We start from the raw sequence: 21842 nt of genomic DNA on the forward strand, positions 1-21842 counted from the left end.
GTTTGGTTTTAGTTGAAGGTTATATGTTAAAGCTACTGCAACTTGTTACTCCTGAGAAGTAAGCTTACAGATGAAGTTTTATCAGGAGTACTAGTATCAAAAATCTTCTGAAAATTAATTTAGTGTTTAAAATCTCTCTTTGATGGAAGATAAATACTCAATAAAATAAGCATCTGTCAAAATCCAAAACTCCTGCAAATCTTGTCAATGATTTGAGTCATTTGGTATTTCAGGTGAGCAAACCCTTGATGTTGTTCTGCTCACAGGAACATGCCAAATTGTCAGTCGTCAGATCTCCACTCACTGCTTGTAGATATGACAATAAATGCTTCAGTGAAATAAATACAATGTAATATATAGCTCATAGTGAAATTGTTGTCATCAGCATATTTATAGGTTACATATACAGAAAGGTGTGAGTAGAGCTCCAATGATTAATAATTTAACATGTTTCAGTAAGCAAAACAACACAAAGAACCTCTCACTTGAAGCAAAAACAGCTAAAATAATTTGCAAAGATGGTGACGTTGTCCTTTCTATGTCCACTGTAGTGGATCTTAAACTTTCAGAGAAAGACAGTCAGGGTTTGCATGGGGTTGTTTGCAAAATGAAGATGAAGTAAACAGGTTGGATTTATATGGAACCTGGACATTTTGTCAGAGAGATGGGACTATTAAACTTCAACAAAACATGGTGTTTTCATGACTTAACAACGCTATCGTCACGAGACCAAGGTGATGTTACACAGGAGATCATTAAAAGGGGAACCCAGAGTAAGAACACTGAGCACAGTTTGAATGGCTAATCAGTGTAGGAGCAGATTATTCTGTTTTGCTTTACATCCTGGCTTTTCAGCTCTGAATATCATGAAATTTGAGTTGCAAGGTCACAATTGCCTTGCTCTAGGCAGTTCTCTTTGAAGCTCAGGACACAGAAATCTACCTTCTTTGTATGGCCTCAGTGTTACGACAACGACATATCCATGGTAAGAAGGATTATGTCAAAACCCTTGCATATGCATCTTTTAACTGTACTTTTAACAATCATACAAATTGTTAACTTACATGCACGGGGAGAGAAAATCCCTTTTTCTACCATGAAAAGTGGAAATCAGGAATATTGACATAAATTTCCTGTGCTGGAAAATTGACAACAATTTGATTTGAAATTTTTCATCACCTCAGGTTTTTCAGTATTGATATATTCTTATTAGTATTGATATGTACAATTAGTTGCAAGCTGGTCATTTACATATTATTAAAATACCAAATAAGTATTCATTTTTCTATTTTCATTCAATAAATAAGTAGTCAATTTTATTAAACAGACTTTTACAAGAATTTTTGAAATATAAAATCAAGAATATCATATTGTGAAACATTCCATAATACCACAGTCTACTTCAATTTATCAGACCATATATATGTAACAGGTTTTATATGGCCGTAGATTAATTTAACTGTATTAATCATTATTCATGTATTATTTCAGCAAGTGTTTTGATGTCATTATTTAATGGCTAAAAAATCACCCCTTTCGGGGCAATTCTGTACATTTTTAGTTAAATCTGTACTAAAAGACTTGAAATGACCCATAATCAGATATCTAGGTCGGAATTCCCCCGGAGGACCAATGAATTGAGTACAGGTACAATATAAATTGAAATCTAAGGTAATACAAAATGACAAGGATTGATTATATGCCGTGTCTTATCGCTGTATAAAGTGCTGCCTTTGGCAACATTATAAAGTCATTTTACACAGTTGATGTCAAATTATCCCCAAGTTTTTTTGTGATTCGTAACAGTTTTATCATTTTGCTTTCTTCTTTCACAGACAAAGTCCAGATGGCTGGAAGGCCGCCAGTCGCTGTTCTTCCATTGGGCACAGGCAATGATCTAGCCAGGTGTCTCCGATGGGGAGGAGGTAAGACTTCAAAAAAAATACTCTTTCACAAAATCGGAGAAAAAGAAGCGGTGTCCCCTTGGGACGTAATTACTTTGCTGCTTGGCAACAGAAACCATAGCAACCAAAGTGATGTATGCTGAATGATGCTCAACATTAGTAGAATTAAAAATATCAAGGTTGTCATTATTTGATAGATTGCCGTTATTATGTTTTCCTCAAAATTGAAAAGCTGTCGGTAATTTTATGTTCTTAGTGAATCCTGAATCACCATGTAATGTGTCTAAACAGACAACTAGTGCATAGAATTGGTGATGCCCCTCTACCAGATCCCGGAAAAGTAGTCAATCTTTTCATCACCATAATTATTGCATTGTTGATATTATTGATGACTTTCAAATGGATTAGGGAATGGCAGCATATGAACAGACCATGATAACATTTATCTGTTCTGTCATCAACAAGCATTTTTCAGACAAGGCAAAAATCTTACAAGTATTATCTTTCATACTTGGCTCAAGGTCAATAAAAATGGTCACTGCATGTCCCTTTGTTTTTGCAAATGAGCCAATATGGTTGACTTGTTCACCATTTTGGATTTATTATTTCAAGTTTAAAGATAACACCAAGATTTGATTCCGTTCTTTTCAAAGTTGACATGAGCAATAACATCGTGACCAGCATAGATAAGTTGTTAATTCAACCACCAGCAGGGCACTCATAATGTCATCATCAATGACTCACAACATTTACAATATACACAATACTGCCAGAAATGCTCTACTTGCATCACCAACAGGTTTTCTTTGATTAAATTTTAATTATGACCCAATGCTTCCCAATACCCTTTGCAATTTGGCATCAAGAAGTCAACATTTCTTTCCCATATCATAACTTCCATGGCCAAACAATTTCAATGTAATGACCACACAGAGAAGTAAAACTCAAATATATTGATACCTACAGTCTTGCAATGATTTGTGTTCCATTCTGACTGTCATCGATTTTGTCCTGAGTTCAATTTTGATCAATATCGATTGTCAGCCATGATTCAGTTGTCAAATCTCTGCCATGTTCAGCTGAAGATATAGGGAACGTAATATATGCAATCAACAAGTGGTACATATGTTGGTATATTTGTGCGCTGGTTACAGGGCAAAATTCAAATGTACATAATAATTGTCCCACGTTTTATACAAAGTAGTCAGTTACTTGTGGATAAGCTGCCAGTGTTGTGATATTTGGCAGTCAACAATGTGGCTAGGCTAAGTACCTCGGTTAACACCCTTTGAGCACCAAAGTCAGTTTTTGTCACCCTTATAAAATATATCTAAGTCAATTTTTGTCAGATTTTTGCCAAAATTTTGATAAAAAACTGTGGCCAATGAAATGTTGTGTTCATTTGGTCCTAAATTATCTTAAGTTACAGAAAAGTTCATAAAAATTGGTAAAATGTTGCACTAAAATTTTGGTTGGAAAAAATACAGCACTCAAAGGGTTTTACTCAATTTTTTGAAACATATTCCACATGGCAAGCAGGCAGAAGAAGCTTGTGATCGCTGTTGTCTATTCACTCTTCTGTGACTCATCAAAATGTAATGAGGGTGAAAACAATAGTGTGGATTTTGAGACGGCATGACTGTTAAACAGTAGAACACAAATGTGATGCTCTTAAATTGAAAAGTACTAACTATTTTTCAAAAAAAGTATAATGATTGGTTGTAACAGCTTTGGAGACAGATGAAAACATATCTTGAAAATTAAATGTCAAGCTGATAACAAGAGATTCTGATTATTACCAGAGGAAAACAGATTAATTCCAGCGCTATTGTTTTCATCAAAAAGAACTCTGCTAAGTTTGGAAGAAAACGTGATGTTTCAAACAAAGACTTCTCACCTTTGTAAATTGTGTTCTCTCATTGTTTATTTGGCCCATCCATCACTGAAGGAACTGAATGTTCAGAGACTCGGCTTAAGGTAGAAAACTCTCAGGGACAGATAGTCGGACTCTCAAATCTCTACAATATTTTTCTGATCTACCACTTGTTGGTGTTCATTTTAAAGCTCTTGGGGAAAGAAAAAGTTTTACCAGCTTAGTTTTTTGAAAATCCAAAATTAAATTTTTCCTCCATAGAGTTAACACTGGGATGGCGGCCATTTTAAATTTCAAATATCGCAAAATTTTGGGTCATGTTTCGCTGGTTTCAAAATTTGCATGGTGACCCCCAATTTTTATTGTTGATTTGGTAAGAGAATGGTTGAAAGTTTCATTCAGGAAAGTTTGAGCAAAAGTTTAAGTCTCACTTTTGAGGTACATCCTACCTTCAAACAACCATGTGTCTGAAATTCATTCTGAATCCTGTATACATCAACACCCTAGCTTTATCTGTTCTGATTATATTCGTGACAAAGTTAGCTTTTGTGAGGTTCTCATGTTTTGTTTCAACTTTTGTGTTCTGATGGAAAGGTAGGGTTATCAGCAGTCAGTGACTTGGAAAATTACTCTTCTCATGCGGGCTTGACAGGTTATGTCCTTGGCTAGTAGGCTGATATCAGTTTAGCGCTTTCAGTCATTTATAGTACATTCTTATTGAACAACATGACAAAAAGTTGTACTTTGTCTTACAAAACAGTTAAATCAATTCAACCCTGTCACAATCATGGTTTAGCCCAACCCACTGTTATCAATGGGTTATTGTTTAGCCCAACCCATTGTTATCAATGGTGATTGAGGACCTGTTCTCAAGGAATGGACTGAACAGGTTACGATGAGGTGAATATAAGATTGAAGATTATGATTGTTCATGAGTTTTGTATTACAATACTTGTCGTGTCTTTGCATTTTTCATAGCTTACATTTTTCTTTCACAATCATGGTTTAGCCCAAACCACTGTTATCAATTGGTTATTGTTTGGCCCAACCCATGGTTATCAATGGTGATTGAGGACCTGTTCTCAAGGAATGGACTGAACAGGTTATGATGCACTGAATATAAGATTGAAGATTATGATCGTCATGAGTTTTATAACACAATACTTGTTATGTCTTCGCATTTTCATAGCTTATATTTTTCTTCTTTGTCTCAAGTGAACATTTTGAGAGGTTTTTTGATTAAATTCTTCATGTAGTCTAATGATATGCATCTATTCTCAGTCACTCCTGAAACATTTTCACAAACATAGACTTGGGATTAGCCTTTTAAGGACAGGCTTAACCCTTTCACCCCCAATTCCCTGTAAACAGGTCCACATTTACCATTGATAACAATGGGATCGGTCAACCACGGTGGTGAAAGGGTTAAACTTTGGTTCATACCATTTTATTTTAAAATGAAGAATAAAAATCAGAAGTCGCTGTTCAAAGTTTGGTATGAGAGAAACATACTCACATTAACTCTGTGGGGAAAACTTACATTTTTGATTTTCACAAAACAAGATGGTGAAAACTACTTCATTCAAAATTTCTGAAAATGAATCTACACAAAAGGTGGACTAGAAAACTATTGTGAAAATTTTGAAACTCCAAAATTTTGCCCCAGTGGTGCAGTCTACCTTCAACTCCTTCCACAAGTGGAAGGAAACTTCAACGCGAGTTACACTGTACTGGTAGTTCTGTTTTGTGATTTGATCCAATGTGGCCCAGTTAGAGAAATTTCACGGTTTTTTAGTAATCACAGTACACACAGGCAGTCTGTGCAAGGGATTATGTGTATCACTTGAATTATTATTGTTAGATATTGCTACATATTGCTACCCATTGCTGTACATATTGTTACATTGTACCACCAACTGTTACTTTGTATAACAATTCATTGAATAACTGTAAGTTACTGGTTCAACAGATTGATACTGTCAAACACAATATGGTCTTATTGAGTTTGTGATCAGTTTGCCTTGTGAAAGTAGGCTGCTCAGTAGCTTAAATTTTTGTCATATCTGATCTGCCAGCACCAACAAAATGCAAGGCAAAACAGTTTTATGATAAATGAACCCAACCAAAATTAAATTCTTAAAAATAGACAAAGCAATTATAAATGTAGCAGAGAATTTTAAAAAATGATATATAGACTTAATGGAATAACTCTGATTTAATTTCCTGCATGGATCAACAGACATTTCATTTGGAGGCTTAACTTTACACTGGGAATATATAAATGAAATGTTTCACAATTTATCACAAATTTTATTTCTTGATTTATGTTGAAAGTATTGATCAATAGAGTGCAACACAGGTATGGCAAGGTCGGCCCTGTACACGTCATTTGCTTTCTCAGAGGAATTAAATCGCCTTTTTTTACATACCCCCTACTACGGCCATGTTGTGTTTATATGTAAATTGCTATTCAACCAAAGAAAGGATTACCCAAAGTCCCAATGGCAAAGTCTAGGTGATATCTCCCCCACTGTGATTTTTTTTTCCTTTAACTGCCTGATTGCACTTTGTTCAGGAAATACCAGGTACTTCAGTCCTTTTGGAGTTTATGATATCCGTCAATTAAGTTGCAAGGCGCTTGTGACAAAGTATCTGCTCAGAATGTTTCATTTATTAGAATCGGAGATATCATAAATTTCTATAAAATAGCATATATGTATATGGAAAGCCATTCCTATAGAAGATGTGGTATCTATAATATGTTGTTAATATCTCAAGCTGTTAGAATCACTCAATTTGTTGTAGATTTGTGTATTACAAATGTTATTTTCATAATTGTGATTTGAATTAAAAATAATTTCAACTCTATGATGAATAGGCCTGTCAGATATCAATATCAAAAGGTTGTATCTGTATGTTTGTGCTTTCTCTGAACAAAAGTGGTTTTAAACCTTCATTACCAAGATTTTTACATTTTCTTCATTGTCATTGATCTAGACTTCAGTAGAGTATAAAGGGGTTCCTGACTTGATAAACTTGCCACATTTATAGAGTGAAACTTATTTTTCATTAAAACCACAGGGAGATGTAAGGAAGCAGGGCAACCAACTGGTTGAAGGTCAAATTTATCATGTGTTTAGACACTGCAATTACTATCATACGTATTGTACAGGTTCTGAACAATAATGTCGTCACTTTCTTTCAGAAATACAGTCACCAGGTTTTTTTCGGAAATAGACTGTAGACGTGTAACTGACAGTATCCATATCAAACACATTGTAATGGAGTGACTTTATAATATAGTGTAGCATTTTATCTGAAAGTACCGTACACTGTCTAAGAAGAATTCAGGAGATAATCTACAAGCTGAAATGTGTGTCAAGTTTGATACAGAGTTAATACTTGTCTTGAGATCCAATCAAAGGAGAGATAATTGTGTTTAACAAATGTAAAAGTTTTTGATTTTAATTGCCAATTATAACACTATCTATTTCATCTTCTTTCGCAAGAGCAATATGTATTTCTTGAATCTCCAACAATAATGATTCCTAATAATGTCACTCTCATTATTATTTTGCAAAAATAAATATTTGACATGTCTAAAAATTTTAAGGTAAAATGTGCCTTGGGGACAGATATTTGGACTGTCAAATTTTTGCTGTACTTTGTTGGTCTACCCATTGTGTTGGTTCATTTTGAAGCTCAAGGAGTAAATAAAATTTTTCTGTCATACTTTTATGAAAATAGTATTGGTTTTCCTCCATGGAATTAACAAGGATGGCAGCCATTTTGAATTTCAAATGTCAGTAAATATAATGCGGAATCTGAATCTACATTTGATCAATTATAATTATTGTACTCTGTCTTTCCATTTCAGGTTATGGAGGTGAAAGTTTACTGAAAGGGCTCAAACAGATTGAACATTCTACAGTTGTGATGATGGACAGGTGGAAGGTAGAACTGAGTACAACCAATGACAATGAACAAGGAGACCCTATACCGTACACTATCATCAATAACTACTTCTCCATAGGATTGGTACGTACAGCACAGTATTCTCCTGTTTTCCGTGAAGGTATATTTAAATATGCCACATCTTTACAGAATACTTCACGGCTATGCTACTGAAAATTTGCTGACCCTAAAGTTCATGGTGCCTTTAACCCTTTGAGCGCCAAAGTGCATTTTTGTCCCCTTTATAAAATAAACCCCAGTCAATTTTTCTCAGGCTCTTGCCAAAATTTTGAGAAAAAAGTGTAGCCACTGAAATGTGATGTCCATTTGGTCCAAAATTATCAAAAAATTACAGAAAAATTCATAAAAATTGGTAAAATTTTGCACTAAAATTTTGGCAAGAAAAAATTATAGCGCTCAAAGGGTTAATATCAATCACAAAGAATCAGTAAATTTATCAGGCTTTGAGAGAAGTACCTGGATAAAAGATACTATGATCATTCAACAAGATTTGGACACTGCCAATGCTGCAGGAGAATTAATGCCAATATGAGTATGACCATGGCTTGATTTTTGATCCCTGCAATGATCTCTTGTATTTATGAGCTGTATATTCTTTTTGACAACTATAATCCCGAGCATCTGATTTACAAGTCTTACAAGAACTTCAAAATTTTGCGTCTTGAAAAAAGTCTGTAAATCAAAAAAATTGACAGCACAAAGAATGTATTCATGACTTACCAAGAACCCTTGCACCACTAAGACTGATCAGATATTTTTGTCTGGGATTGTCTGTGATTTTTTGCTATCATTGCCGTAATATTGTCATATTTTGTTTTTAAAAAGCTGGCAATTTTAGTAACAGAAATTGTATTTTTTCACCAGGATGCATCAATAGCCCACCGCTTCCACACCATGAGGGAAAGACATCCGGAAAAATTCAACAGCCGAATGAAGAACAAATTGTGGTATTTTGAATTTGGAACTTCAGAGACCTTCTTTGCCAGCTGTAAGAACTTACATGAAGATGTGGATGTTATGGTGAGGAATTGGATTCTGTTATTTTTTTGCTGTCATTGCCTTAATATTGTCATATTTTGTTTTAAAAAAGCTGGCAATTTCAGTACAGAAAAGACTATATATGTGAGTCTTTAGAGCCATCATACTTCAATACCATGCACTTTGTTTTTGCGTTTGGTAACTGTTCAAGTAGCAGTGGCAGGCTGTTGCTGCACTTTTCAAAAATATCTGACAGGCTTCTTGAATACAAGAATGTTTGAGTTTAGAACATGGCCAAGGTGTTGCAAAATGGTTTTGTTCAAAGAAATGTCTTTTTTCAGGCAAAAAATGAAATTGTGCTTGTTTCTGGTCATCATCTACATCTCACTGAAACTTGGGTGATGTCTTTGTTCCTTTCAACAGTGGTCCAAATCCTTAACGTAGTGTTCCAAAACAAACGGCAAACACACAATCCACACAATTCACAATATTGCATTAGTAAAATCAATAAACTCATACTCATAGGACCAGCCTTCCCTTCTTACCCATTAAATGCTGAAAAAAAGAAAGAGAATTGCAATGCCAAAAATTATCTCGTGCATTTTTCATCCATTAGCAATGAAAATGTAGGTCAGGGTGTTAACTGCCATAGTGTTGTATGAGTAACATACCCTGAGGATAAAAAGTTCTATGCGTAAGGTACGCTTTGTATCCCCTAGTGCGTACTGCATCATGGAACCGGAAAACTCAGAGTTTATTGTATGAAAGATATTCTCCGATTAGTCACCAAAGAAGTTTCATTGTGAGGAAATTAAAGCTATTTTGAAAAAATAGCTGAGTTCATCTCTGAAGGAAAGACTTTTATTCCTCAGTGCGATGGGGTGTCACTGGACCTTGCCAACGGACCACCTCTTCAGTGCATTGCTTTGCTGAACATACCAAGTACACACGGTGGTACCAACCTGTGGGGTGACACGCCAAAGAAAAGACAGAGCCGACAGTCCAAGAAACCATCCAAGAAGCAGGACCGTGAAAGCCAAAGCCATCCAACACTCAGTACAACTTCATCAGGAGATTTACAATATGCAACACAAGGTAGAGCTTTGTCATTTGGTCTCACATCACAATCTTCCAAAACCACTTATAGACTACAGCTTAACCCTTTGAGTGCCAAAGTCAAGTTTTGTCACCTTTATAAGATATACACTAGTCAATTTTTTTCAGAATTTTTGCCAAATTTTGATAAAACCCTGTAGCAAATGAAACGTGATGTCCATTTTGTCTAAAATTATCAAAACACTTATAGAAAAATTCATTAATATTGGTAAAATGTTGCACTAAAATTTTGGCAGGCAAAATTACAGCATTCAGAGGGTTTATTATTTCAGGATCTACTTAGAGCCTCTGTAAATTCCGTGTTCCAACAAGTTAGGAAATATCCCAGCAATTTTGATAGACAAGATAACAATTTTTCTTTCCAAATCATAACTTTATCAACAAACCCAGATTCAGGGCCTCATGAAAGATAAAAACAGAAATCTGCACTTAGTCATACAAGAGATCTTCAGTTGTTGTAAAAATTAAGCAGGTAAAAATCTCAAGAGGAGAAGCTGGGATCATACAGTGTATGATCAATGAGTTGAACATATTGCTACTGTATTCAATATATTCACACTGTTGTTGATTGATATATAACTGTACAGCCTGGGTAATTTTGCCAAATTTCAATGAGTTTTTCAGTCACCCATGTAGATAGCTATAGGTCTTGAGACAACTTTCCCATCCCAACTCAATTTCTAATTGCATATTTTTATTTGGCAACATGAGCAGGCAGCAGAAACGCATACTGGTAGACCACATTGTGACATATATTCCAAACATGCAGGCATAAATTGTCAAATAAAATCAGTTCGGTTTGTCAAAGATCACACCAAGAAATTCCAGATGTCTTTTACCCAATTCAGTGTAGCAATATTACCACAGTGTTTGGACATATGCTTTAATAACACATAAACTATTATAAAAAAAATTCCTTTGCTAATTTGAATAAATATTTCCAAGTGTTTGCTTTATTATGGCAGTATAACACACCTAGCCCAACATCTTGTGAGCAAAAGCATTTTTTGTCCCAGTTAAATAATTTCTAAGGAGCTCAGTATCACGTGTCAGATATGAACATTTTAATACCAGTGATAAGCATTATTTATCTGGAAATCCTTGCTTTTGGGGAATGAGTGAATGTTTGCAGTATGGAAGTTGACTATATAATCATTGACATAATTCTTTGTCTTCCTCTCGTCCACTCCAAGAGTTTCAGTATCTTCACAATGCCAATATTAGTCTTCCAGTACTCACACAAGTCATAATGAATCAATTAGAATAACACACAACATCCAAGGTGAATGGTAGATTCATTGTCCTCTGGTAATTAACTGGCACTAATTATCTCAGAAAGTCAAATTGAATGAAATCGAATTTTGCAATCTTGATTTTGGCCTCCATTGTTTACTGGTAGAATATCTTCATTATCTCTGGATCATAATGCTGTTTATTTTCAGCAAAATTAGCCTCATTATTTCAAGACAACATCTTTACTCTTCCGAGTACTCAATAATCTAATAATTTTAATCTCAATATTTATCACTTCAAGATCTATTCAGTGATATCCAATAAACTGACAAAAATATCTCATTCATCTTATGAGAGGTTTCTTCCTGAAACATGAAAAGTCCAGTATTCTGTGGTTATTTTTAATTGCAGTACTTCATCACGACTCAACAATAATGTTCACGCTCTCAGAGCAGGGTTTTGGTACGCCATTGTCAGAGAGATCTTTCATTGTTTTGTACCATTTCAGAAAATCTAATTGGATCATTCAAGTGACCTTGGATTTGAATGGTACCTTCAAAACACAGTGTTGATTGATAACATTTTCACAACAATGCAATAAATAATGGGAGACAGTTTATACTTAAATGATTCTCCCGTTCTGAGGAAAGAAGTTTGCTTGATATTTGGCATCCTAGATCAAAGCAAAAAGTGTAAGAAATGTACTTCTAACTCACTGAGAGGCTGTGTGCATTATGTGTGCCAGGCCTACATAGAAAGCATCACTTTAGGTTTTCAAGGTTCCTTATGAATATGTTTCTGAAATAAAGAATCAACATATTGCTAGTTGGCAAAAAGTGTGGGAACAAATTGTAATCCATTTCACACTACGATAACCTTATCAAACAATTTTTTAATTTATATATGGGAAACTTTGCTTCTGTCATTTACAACCTTTTGTTGAACTTCAGCTGTGAGGGTCATTTTAATTCTGATATCATCACCCACAATTTAATGAATTTTTGGCAGCTAACATGATCAATACAAAAACTAATGTCATGAGGAAAACCAATTAAAATTGTGAAACTGTCACACTAATAATTTTACACTTTTCATTTGTTGGTATTAAATATCACAGTCATGTAATGAAAAGTTCATGGTATATTGGATATGGGGAAAGGTATACCACTTGGAACCAACATTCAATTAAATTAATAGAACGATATATTTACGCAACCATTAATATTATCAATGCATCCATCAACCTATCACTTGTTTTATGACAGGTAAAACATTTCTAACAAGATCACTTCCTGTCCAAATGGTTATCAAGATCAAATCAAATAATAAAATCTCCCATTGGAATATTTTATGTATCTATTTAAATATCTTAATATCAATATTTAATGAAAAATGTCACCAAAGAACTGAGTAACCTGTAATTTTTATTCTTTGTTTGTTCCGTTGATTAAGTAATAAAATCATAATTTTTGTCTTTCACTTTAATTTGTAGTTGCTTTTTTGAACTTCAAAACTGTGTGATCATTATACTGTACGGTACCATACTTTTTGCTGAACAATGCTGCCCTCAATCAGCACTGTGTGTGGTCTTCTAAAAAACTTTCCGTTTTAACACATGACAAATATATGACATCATTACATCTCTTACAAATTAATGCCATAAAACCAAGTTAATATGCCATTATTTTCTCATGGAAATTAACACAAGAGATGATTTATAGGAGTTTTATAATCATAGACTGTGCTTGGTCATGTACCCATCCCATTTTACCACAAATAGTGTTACAACTGAATCTACATCCTGGCAATCATCTGCCTGAATTTTGACTGGTCAGGTTTTTAGTCCCCACGGACACCGTCCGGGGGGACTTATAGGTTTGGTCATGTCCGTCCGTGTGTGCGTGCGTGCGTCCGTCCGTCCGTCCGTCCGTCCGTTCACGCAGATATCTCAGAGATGCCTGAAGCGATTTCATTCAAACTTGGTACAAGGATTACTTCATATGTCATACAGATGCACGTCGATTTGTTTTGTGATACGATCCAATATGGCTGCCAGGCGGCCATTTTATTACGATTTTTTCATGTACAGAGCCATAATTCAGGCATGTTTCAACTGATTTTATTCAAAGTTGGTACAAGGACATTGACCAGTGTCATAGATATGCACGTCGATTCTTTTTGTGATACGATCCAATATGGCCGCCGTGCGGCCATTTTGTTACGATTTTTTCATGTACAGAGCCATAACTCAGGCATATCTCAACCAATTTCATTCAAAGTTGGTACAAGGACATTGACCTATGTCATACATATGCACATCAATTTGTTTTGTGATAAGATCCAATATGGCTGCCAGGCGGCCATTTTATTACGATTTTTTCATGTACAGAGCCATAACTCAGGCATGTTTCTACAGATTTTATTCAAAGTTGGTACAAGGATATTGACCAATGTCATAGCTATGCACATCAATTTGTTTTGTGATACGATCCAATATGGCCGCCGGGCGGCCATTTTATTACGATTTTTTCATGTACAGAGCCATAACTCAGGCATGTTTCTACAGATTTTATTCAAAGTTGGTACAAGGACATTGACCAATGTCATAGCTATGCACATCAATTTGTTTTGTGATACGATCCAATATGGCCGCCAGGCGGCCATTTTGTTACGATTTTTTCATGTACAGAGCCATAACTCAGGCATATCTCAACCAATTTCATTCAAAATTGGTACAAGGACATTGACCTATGTCATACATATGCACATTGATTTGTTTGTGATACGATCCAATATGGCCGCCAGCAGGCGGCCATTTTATTACGATTTTTTCATGTACAGAGTCATAACTCAGGCATGTTTCTACAGATTTTATTCAAAGTTGGTACAAGGACATTGACCAATGTTATAGCTATACACATCAATCTGTTTTGTGAAATACGATGGTATCAACGGGACTCGAACCCACAACCCACGGCACCCAATCACCTAGCGCAGAGGACAACAGACAAACCGCTCGACTAAATCCCAATCCTAAAAAGATTGGTTCAATAACCGAGCTATTAGGATGTTACAATTTTTGACTGCACCCTCTCCACTCGCCGTAGAGTTCGTGAAGCACTCATGCTAGCACACACGCTATCATACATCTCACACAAACTATATCGAAGCGAAGCAATGAATACAATGCTTTACACGTGATACGATCCAAAATGGCCGCCATGCGGCCATTTTGTTACGATTTTTTCATGTACAGAGCCATAACTCGAGGCATATCTCAACCAATTTTATTCAAACTTGGTACAAGGACATTGACCTATGTCATACATATGCACATTGATTTGTTTTGTGATTCGATCCAATATGGCCACCATGTGGCCATTTTATTACGATTTTTTCATCTCCTGAACTACAACTCAGACATGTATCAAGCGAATTTATTCAAAAGTATTTTTATCACAGACCTAATGAAGAGGACTCTATCCTCTCTGAGGACCTGTAATCAAAGCACCCATTAACAAGTGGGGACTGTGTCATCAACGATGACTTGTTTAATGGTGAGGTAGGGGATGAGGAGAGTAGAAAAATCTTAGAAGTGATTGTGCATCTTAGTATTGTTCCAATAGTTTTGAGTTTTATCAGCAACCACCTGATTGAATTTTGACTGGTCTGGTTTTCCGATGGTGAGATCGGGGATGAAGAGAGTACAAAATCTTGTACAACATTGTTGTGTCTTTAGTTTCATTCCATCGTTTCTGAGTTTTGTCAGCACTTTCCTTTTCATCAGCCTGTATGCAATTCGTGTTTGGATTACTACGTGAATGTTTTCAGGAATTTGTCCATATTTAAAGTATTAGTATGATATTTCTATGAAAAAATATGTGTGGCTTCATAGAATATCAATTTTTTTAAAAATTGGTGAAAAGGAGGGACAAATTCTGACAATAATGCCATATTAAAAGTGCAGCGGCTGATTTCTACCAACTGACCTCGTCTGTGAACCAACCCGATCATTCATAGAAGAATACAAGTGATGGATATTTTTTTTTTCTGTGAACGATTCTGGGCAAGCAGTGTCATAGTTCACAAATTATACATATTCAGAAAACTTGACACTAACACTGAGAAACACAACATAAAAACAATGAGTCAACATTGACTGGAAAAAGTTTTACAGACAGACTATTCTAATGATGATTATAGAATTTTGTGGTCACTGTGTAAATTTGTGTTTTCTTTATTATTAAATGAAATCACCAAAATATTGTCACAGTATGAATTTCTTTTTTGTGTCGAAAGTCATTTTTCAAGATTCTTCAATGCTTCTTGGTTTTGTTTGTTTGTTTGTTTGTTTGTTTGGGTATTTGTTTGTTGTGAGTTATTCTTAGCTTAGGGGTTTTTTCCCACTCTCTCGGTAGGGTTTTTGAGACATATACTTGTTCTAGTATATGTAACTGTGAGAGCATATAACAGTTTTCTTTTCAATGCTGAGCTCAAAAATCTTTTCATGAGATCAGGTAGATTCACATGTCAGTTATTATTGACAAGATGCTGAAGAATTGGTGTAAATACTTCCTTCGTCCCTTTCTCTCTATATTATTTTACTACCACTACATCGAAAAAAGCAGTGTCATTAAGTTTTAGGAAAAAATAAGTAAACTACAGTTGGCATACATATATGCAAATCCTTCATATGTACAGTAAGTTTTCTGCAAAATTTCCATACTGGCTAATTTCAAGTCTAGTAGCTGTAACGTTTGATGATTTTCCACTACTGTTCTTTTTTCTGTCAACTTCAATTTCTTTTTCTACACCCAAAAGCATATTCAAACAACTGTTAAGCATGTCAACACATTTTCTATATGAGTAAAATGCAAGTTGTTAATGTTGAATTCTAGTCCAGATCAGCTAGAATTCACATATCAACAATAACAAAGCAGTTTACACATCTACAGATTGAGTTGACAAGCAGAATACTATGTATCTCAACATGCCTTTAAGAGTTAGACAAGAAAGTGCATTTATTGTTGATATTAGACGCAAAAATATTGAAAAAATCATCAATCTAAAGTTACAGCTACTAGTACTAATTCCCATGTATAAACTGGACACAAGCCAAGTTGTTTTGAAGCCCTGCTTGCATGTACTTCCTGGGAAGCACGTATGGGAAATGTTCCTTAGAAACACCCTTGCCCTTTCATTCTTTTCAGCTCTGACCGAGCACAACAAATCCTTACTATTTTTGTCTTTCCTTCTAAGAAATAACACATGTTTTGTAACAAGGTTGCAATCAACGTCACTGATCACGTGCAAAAGTGGAATTCATATCCGTTAATGTCTTCATATTATACAACTTGTCCATATCAGAAGTGGAGTTTGTTGAAAGTGAAAGCCATTCAGATTAACCCTTTGAGCGCCAAAGTCTATTTTTGTCCCCTTTACAAAATAAACCCCCAGTCAATTTTTCTGAGATTTTTGCCAAAATTTTGAGAAAAATCTGTAGCAAACGAAATATGATGTCTATTTGGTCCAAAATTATCAAAAAATTACAGAAAAATTCATAAAAATTGATAAAATTTTGCACAAAAATTTTTGGTGGGAGAAAATTACAGCGCTCAAAAGGTTAACTGTACTTAGTTGGAGATCTGATAGTGCAATTATTAATAATCGTGAATTCTAATATGCTAAACTTGAATCTGGCCATCATATTGGCTGGAGCAAGGGTTTATATTCTCAACAAGAAGGCCTGTGTAACATATGCAAATTTCAAACTCCAGCTTGAGAGCTCAACACACTATCCTGTCAGGCAGGTCTACAGCTTGAGGTTGATTTTGATTGTTAAATTTGGTCTGGTGCAGCTAGATAACTCACAAATGAAGAGTTTGCACAAAAAGCAATGATAATCAAACAACAACATCCATTTTTCACTTTCTTGTTGAGCGTTTTCAAGTGAAATTCTTCAAGTTCCATGTGTAATTGATGTGTTGTGTTACCGTATTGTATTAAATCAACTGTGCACATGCGTATGGCTCGTACCAGTACATTCTTTTTAGAGTTGGAGTTGAGGCTGAGCTCCTGAACCCTTGTCCCAACTTCCCATTGTAAATACAGTCAAACCTGTGTATAGTGGTCACTCAATGGACCAAGAAAAAGTGACCACTATATGGAGGTGGCCTTTCTATAGAGGGTGGGTGTGGCATTACTTTCTGTGCAGGTGGTGCGCTAAGTGATGAATTTAGGGAAAGATAAAAGCAAATTATAAAAGTCTATAACATAAGTCTGTTAAAAAACATAGAACAACTATTTAGTTTCTGAAAGCTTGTAATTATTATATGAGATTTTATTTCAGACAAATTATTAAAAAAAATCGTCCATAGTTAAAAAAGTAATGCAGAATGTAAAATCTGTAAAAGTAGACTTATTTCGTGCTTGCCAGTCTGAGCATTTTTGATAGAGGTCATTGAGAGTCAGATATATTGACCATTATATACAGGTTTTGTACCAAAATGGAGCAATTCCATGTGACCACTGACCACATAAGAGAGGTGGCTGTTCTGTAGAGGGCCTTTAACATGTAAAATACCATGGGACTGCCACAAAGTGACCACTATAGAGAGGTGACCGCTCTGTAAGGGTGACCACTATGACAGGTTTGACTGTAACAACATTGTCCACTTGTATTTAACTTCATCATAATAATGAGGTTATAAATGGTGCGCTCAGGTATTTGGTTGGGGACACAAGACCTCTTGGGTGAAAATTAGCATATTTGGCGGGAAATAGTTACCCCACAAACCTGCCGTTTATAACCTCTAAAAGTCCACTCACTCATCTGGTGTAAGGGATGGACCATTGTATCTCAGGAAGGGTGGTCATAATTCTGACATGCACTTTTTTCCACAGTCTGAAATTTGACAGTTATTTTTTTAGTTTAAATGTTCCATGGCATTGTATATTTTTTATGATATTTTCATACATTTGTGATGGCCCGTCAGTCATTAGGGACGACATAGATAAAAATATTTTCACTACATCAGTGAAATATTATCTTCAAATATCAAATTGATACTGCATACAAGTGTACACAAGCATTAGTAATTTCAGTTCAGGTAGTTTTTCAATACAAATTACCTGATAGAAAAGATGCCTTTTCATCGAGTGTACTTTGAGAGTGAAAAGAAATGCAGAGAACAAAAAATGTTGGGTAGCTAGTTATTCTTTGCTAAGCCCACGGCAAAGATGACGGATGAAAGAAAATGACATGGTGATTGTTGTTGAGAGTGTTAACAAGGTCTTGTACATGCTTGCTTGCAGAATACTGCCATGAATAATAGGCCACAACAGAATACATGTTCAATAATAGAAGATTCAGAAGTTAAAAAGGCTTCATCAATGAGAAATGCATCGTTTTTATGTCAAGAGGAATGTAATAGCAATATTCGAATAACATTTATGTCGTTCTCATGAGTCAACATATTGTCTTTATATTGCTGTAGGGTTTTTTGTCGTAGTCCATAACAGGAATTCTGGGTAAAGATTTTATCTTATGTCACCAAAATTTTATCCTTGCTTGGTTTTGAAAAGACATAATTTACCTCGTAATTCCTAGTGATTCAGCGACTGTCATAAGATATAGTGTCTTAGCCATTTTATGTTGCTCTTCAATTCAATTATGTGATTGTTGTGTTACTATATCAAACATTAAAGTATGGGTTATGAAACCCCTTACAGCAGGATTTGGTAGATACGTCATATGTTGTCACACAGCCTTACATACTGCCACTGTCAATGTTTTATTGGGGGGGGGGTATTTTTTTGTGTAGTTACTGAAATTAACCCTTTGAGTGCTGTTATTTTTCCTACCAAAATTTTACTGCCATATTTTGCAAATTTTTATGAATTTTTATAATTTTTTTGATAATTTTGGACCAAATGGACATCGCATTTCATTGGCCACAGTTTTTTTATCGAAACTTTGGCAAAAATCTGAGAAAAATATTGATTAAGGTATATTTTGTAAAGGGGAGAAAAATTGACGTTGGAGAAAAATTGACATTGGTGCTCAAAGGGTTTAGTGTAAAGAGACATCAGTTGTAACATGTGATCGTGTTTCATTACTTTTATTGCAGGAATTTGTTTTATTTGTCTACTTAAAGCATGTATATATACAGAATTGGCCTTGCCATCACAAGATATTTTGTACAATATTGCAATGTTACAGCTGACAAATTAATTCAGGTTTAGACTAGAATTCGGTCAGTAGCAATAAAATTAGATTAGACAGTACACACACCATGTGTTGACCAATTGAACACTGACCATTTTGACAAGACTTCGAGAGGATGAGCAAGAAAACTATACTTTTCAAACAAAATAAAAATATACTGTACAATAAGACATCTTTAAAGACAGCTTTAAACACATCACAAAAGTTAAACTGTTCGTTGAACCAAAACGATTTTTTGATTGAGTTCATATTTGAAGTCACAATCATAAATATCATATGTGATTCATAACTGATCATCAGCTACCTCCATGTACTCAATTTCTAGATATTGGTGATAAGCTTATTGAGGTCATTGGTTTGGAGGGGGCGTTCCACGTCGGCCAGATCCGTGCCGGTCTCAAGTCATCTGCCAGGAGGCTAGCACAGTGTACCTCTGTCACAATACGAACCCGGAAAAAATTTCCTATGCAGATAGATGGAGAACCCTGGCTACAGTCACCATGTACTGTAAGTATTCAGTTTTTAGCTCACATTTGGTATGTATATAAATACCAAAAAGAGCTTATATGGTGAGTCGGTGGCGTCTGTATGTCTGTATGTATGTATGTATGTATGTATGTATGTATGTATGTGCGGATGTATGTTTTTGGGGGTTTTTCAGTTCTTCCTACCTACCTACAATGCCCTCCCCCCTAAAGTTTAACTCTCCCCATTGTTTTCAATAGGTTGCATGTTTCTGTTGTGAAAATAGGGATAAATTGGGTACTATGTAAAGAATTTGGTGTTCTAAGGCTGCTGATGTTGAGCCTGTTCACCCCAACCCCCTGTACAGAGGTCCACATTCACCATTGAATATCATCAGTGGGAAGCCTAGAAATATATAGCCACAAAATTGAATGCAACCGTCTTACCATGTTGATGTGGTAGTGGTAGATAAGAATGAAATAAAGCCTACATCTATGTTACCCCACAGCGGGCCATACAGTTAAGATTAGGCATAATGGCAAAACTTTCAGAATATGCTAATTTCATGAAATAGAAATCTGTTATTGACCCTTTTGTTTTCCATTTACTCCTATGAGGAATTGAAAACTTAAAATATACCGAAGTCACTTGATGAAAGATTAAAGTTGCCATTAAAGGTATACAGTCACCTGTTATCTAAATATGCCCATATATGGTCAAAGGGGCGTCCTTGGTATTCAAAATGCCTATGTGAGGGCGCTGTTTTTAAAAAAGTGGCCACCCGCTTAAAATCTGTGATTGGTTAGATTTTCTCTTTCCATGGTAACTGTGGCAAAACTGGAACAGGTGACAGTGTACCTTTAAGAGCCTGACAGGAGATTGAAGGGCTAAAAATATTTTTACTATTTCTCTTTTCATGCAAAATGTGTGAATCCCTCCAGGCTTGATTAATATAGGCTAGTCCACTGAACATCCGGTCAAGTTGTTTGTGACCAGCTTTATTTGCCAGCATCTGTTGTCAACACATTGCATCAGTGAATTCACAAACCAAGCCTCACTAATTACCTTAACGTAGAACACACCTTGGGGATAGATATTCAGAATCTCAAACTTTTACAATTCTTTTCTGCTCTACCACTTGTGGGTACTTATTTTAAAGCTTGTTGTAAGTAAACATTTTCGCCGGCTTAGTTTTGTGAAAAATGTATTTGTTCTCCTGTAGAGTACAGGGTTGGCCGTCATTTTAAATTCAAACATCAATAGGGCCGTTCACAGTTTACGTCACTGTTCTCTTATTAATATGCAAAATAAATATTTGTCCGCATTTTCAGATAACGCTTTTGAAAATTACGCATGCAAGAACGACGAAAATACATCTCAGTGGGTGACTGCTAGTGTAACAATGAATACTAAAAAACATATTAACGACTCTGAGTACAAACTGCAAAACGGGCACATATGCAACATGATAAAATTTGTCCGCATTTCAAGCTGCGTGTGCGATGTCGCGCGCGCGTACAGCTATATTTAGTAACAAACCTGTAACCGTGAACAGCGCTATAGATGATAGGTATTTAATTTCTCTAGTATCAAAATTTGCGTGGAGACTCCTGATTTTTATTCTTGCTTTATCAGGAAACAGCTCAAAGTTTCATTAATGAAAGTTTGAGTAAAAATATAAAAGTACCAATTTTGAGGCATGCTCTACCTCACGGTCCCTCGTGGAGAGACCGTGGCTACCTTAATGAATACATAAGCATAGTCTAGGAAAGTTTAACATGTATATAAGTCAGTTTATCAACAAATGGAAGTTTTCTCTCACACACACACACACACACATGGGTACAGCTGTTGAATAGTCGATACTTTCTTCCCTGTTGTCATAATCCACAATCTTAGGGTGCCTTTTTATCATAAGTAGATACCCCTATGATGATGATAGATTGCAATATGGTATTGATGAAATCATGGCCTAGTATTCTACAGTTTTCTGAAAACAGAAAGCAAATTTTGAAATTGATCGTTAATTGCGTGAAGACAAATGATAACTGTTCATTTTGAAAGAAGCTAT

General features: G+C 35.3%; 1 protein-coding gene across 18 annotated transcripts in view; it reads left to right on the plus strand.

Moving 5' to 3' along the window:
- LOC139117353 (diacylglycerol kinase beta-like) overlaps nt 1–21842 on the plus strand; it is a 281533-nt gene that overhangs the window by 250166 nt on the left and 9525 nt on the right. For all 18 annotated transcript variants that reach the window (XM_070680373.1, XM_070680372.1, XM_070680371.1 and 15 more), the window contains 5 exons: nt 1836–1925; nt 7655–7815; nt 8617–8772; nt 9603–9825; nt 19632–19813. In XM_070680373.1, coding sequence (XP_070536474.1) covers nt 1836–1925; nt 7655–7815; nt 8617–8772; nt 9603–9825; nt 19632–19813 — 812 coding nt within the window. The remainder of the gene's footprint in view (nt 1–1835; nt 1926–7654; nt 7816–8616; nt 8773–9602; nt 9826–19631; nt 19814–21842) is intronic.

Source organism: Ptychodera flava, chromosome 18, assembly GCF_041260155.1.
Source record: "Ptychodera flava strain L36383 chromosome 18, AS_Pfla_20210202, whole genome shotgun sequence".
NCBI lineage: Eukaryota > Metazoa > Hemichordata > Enteropneusta > Ptychoderidae > Ptychodera > Ptychodera flava.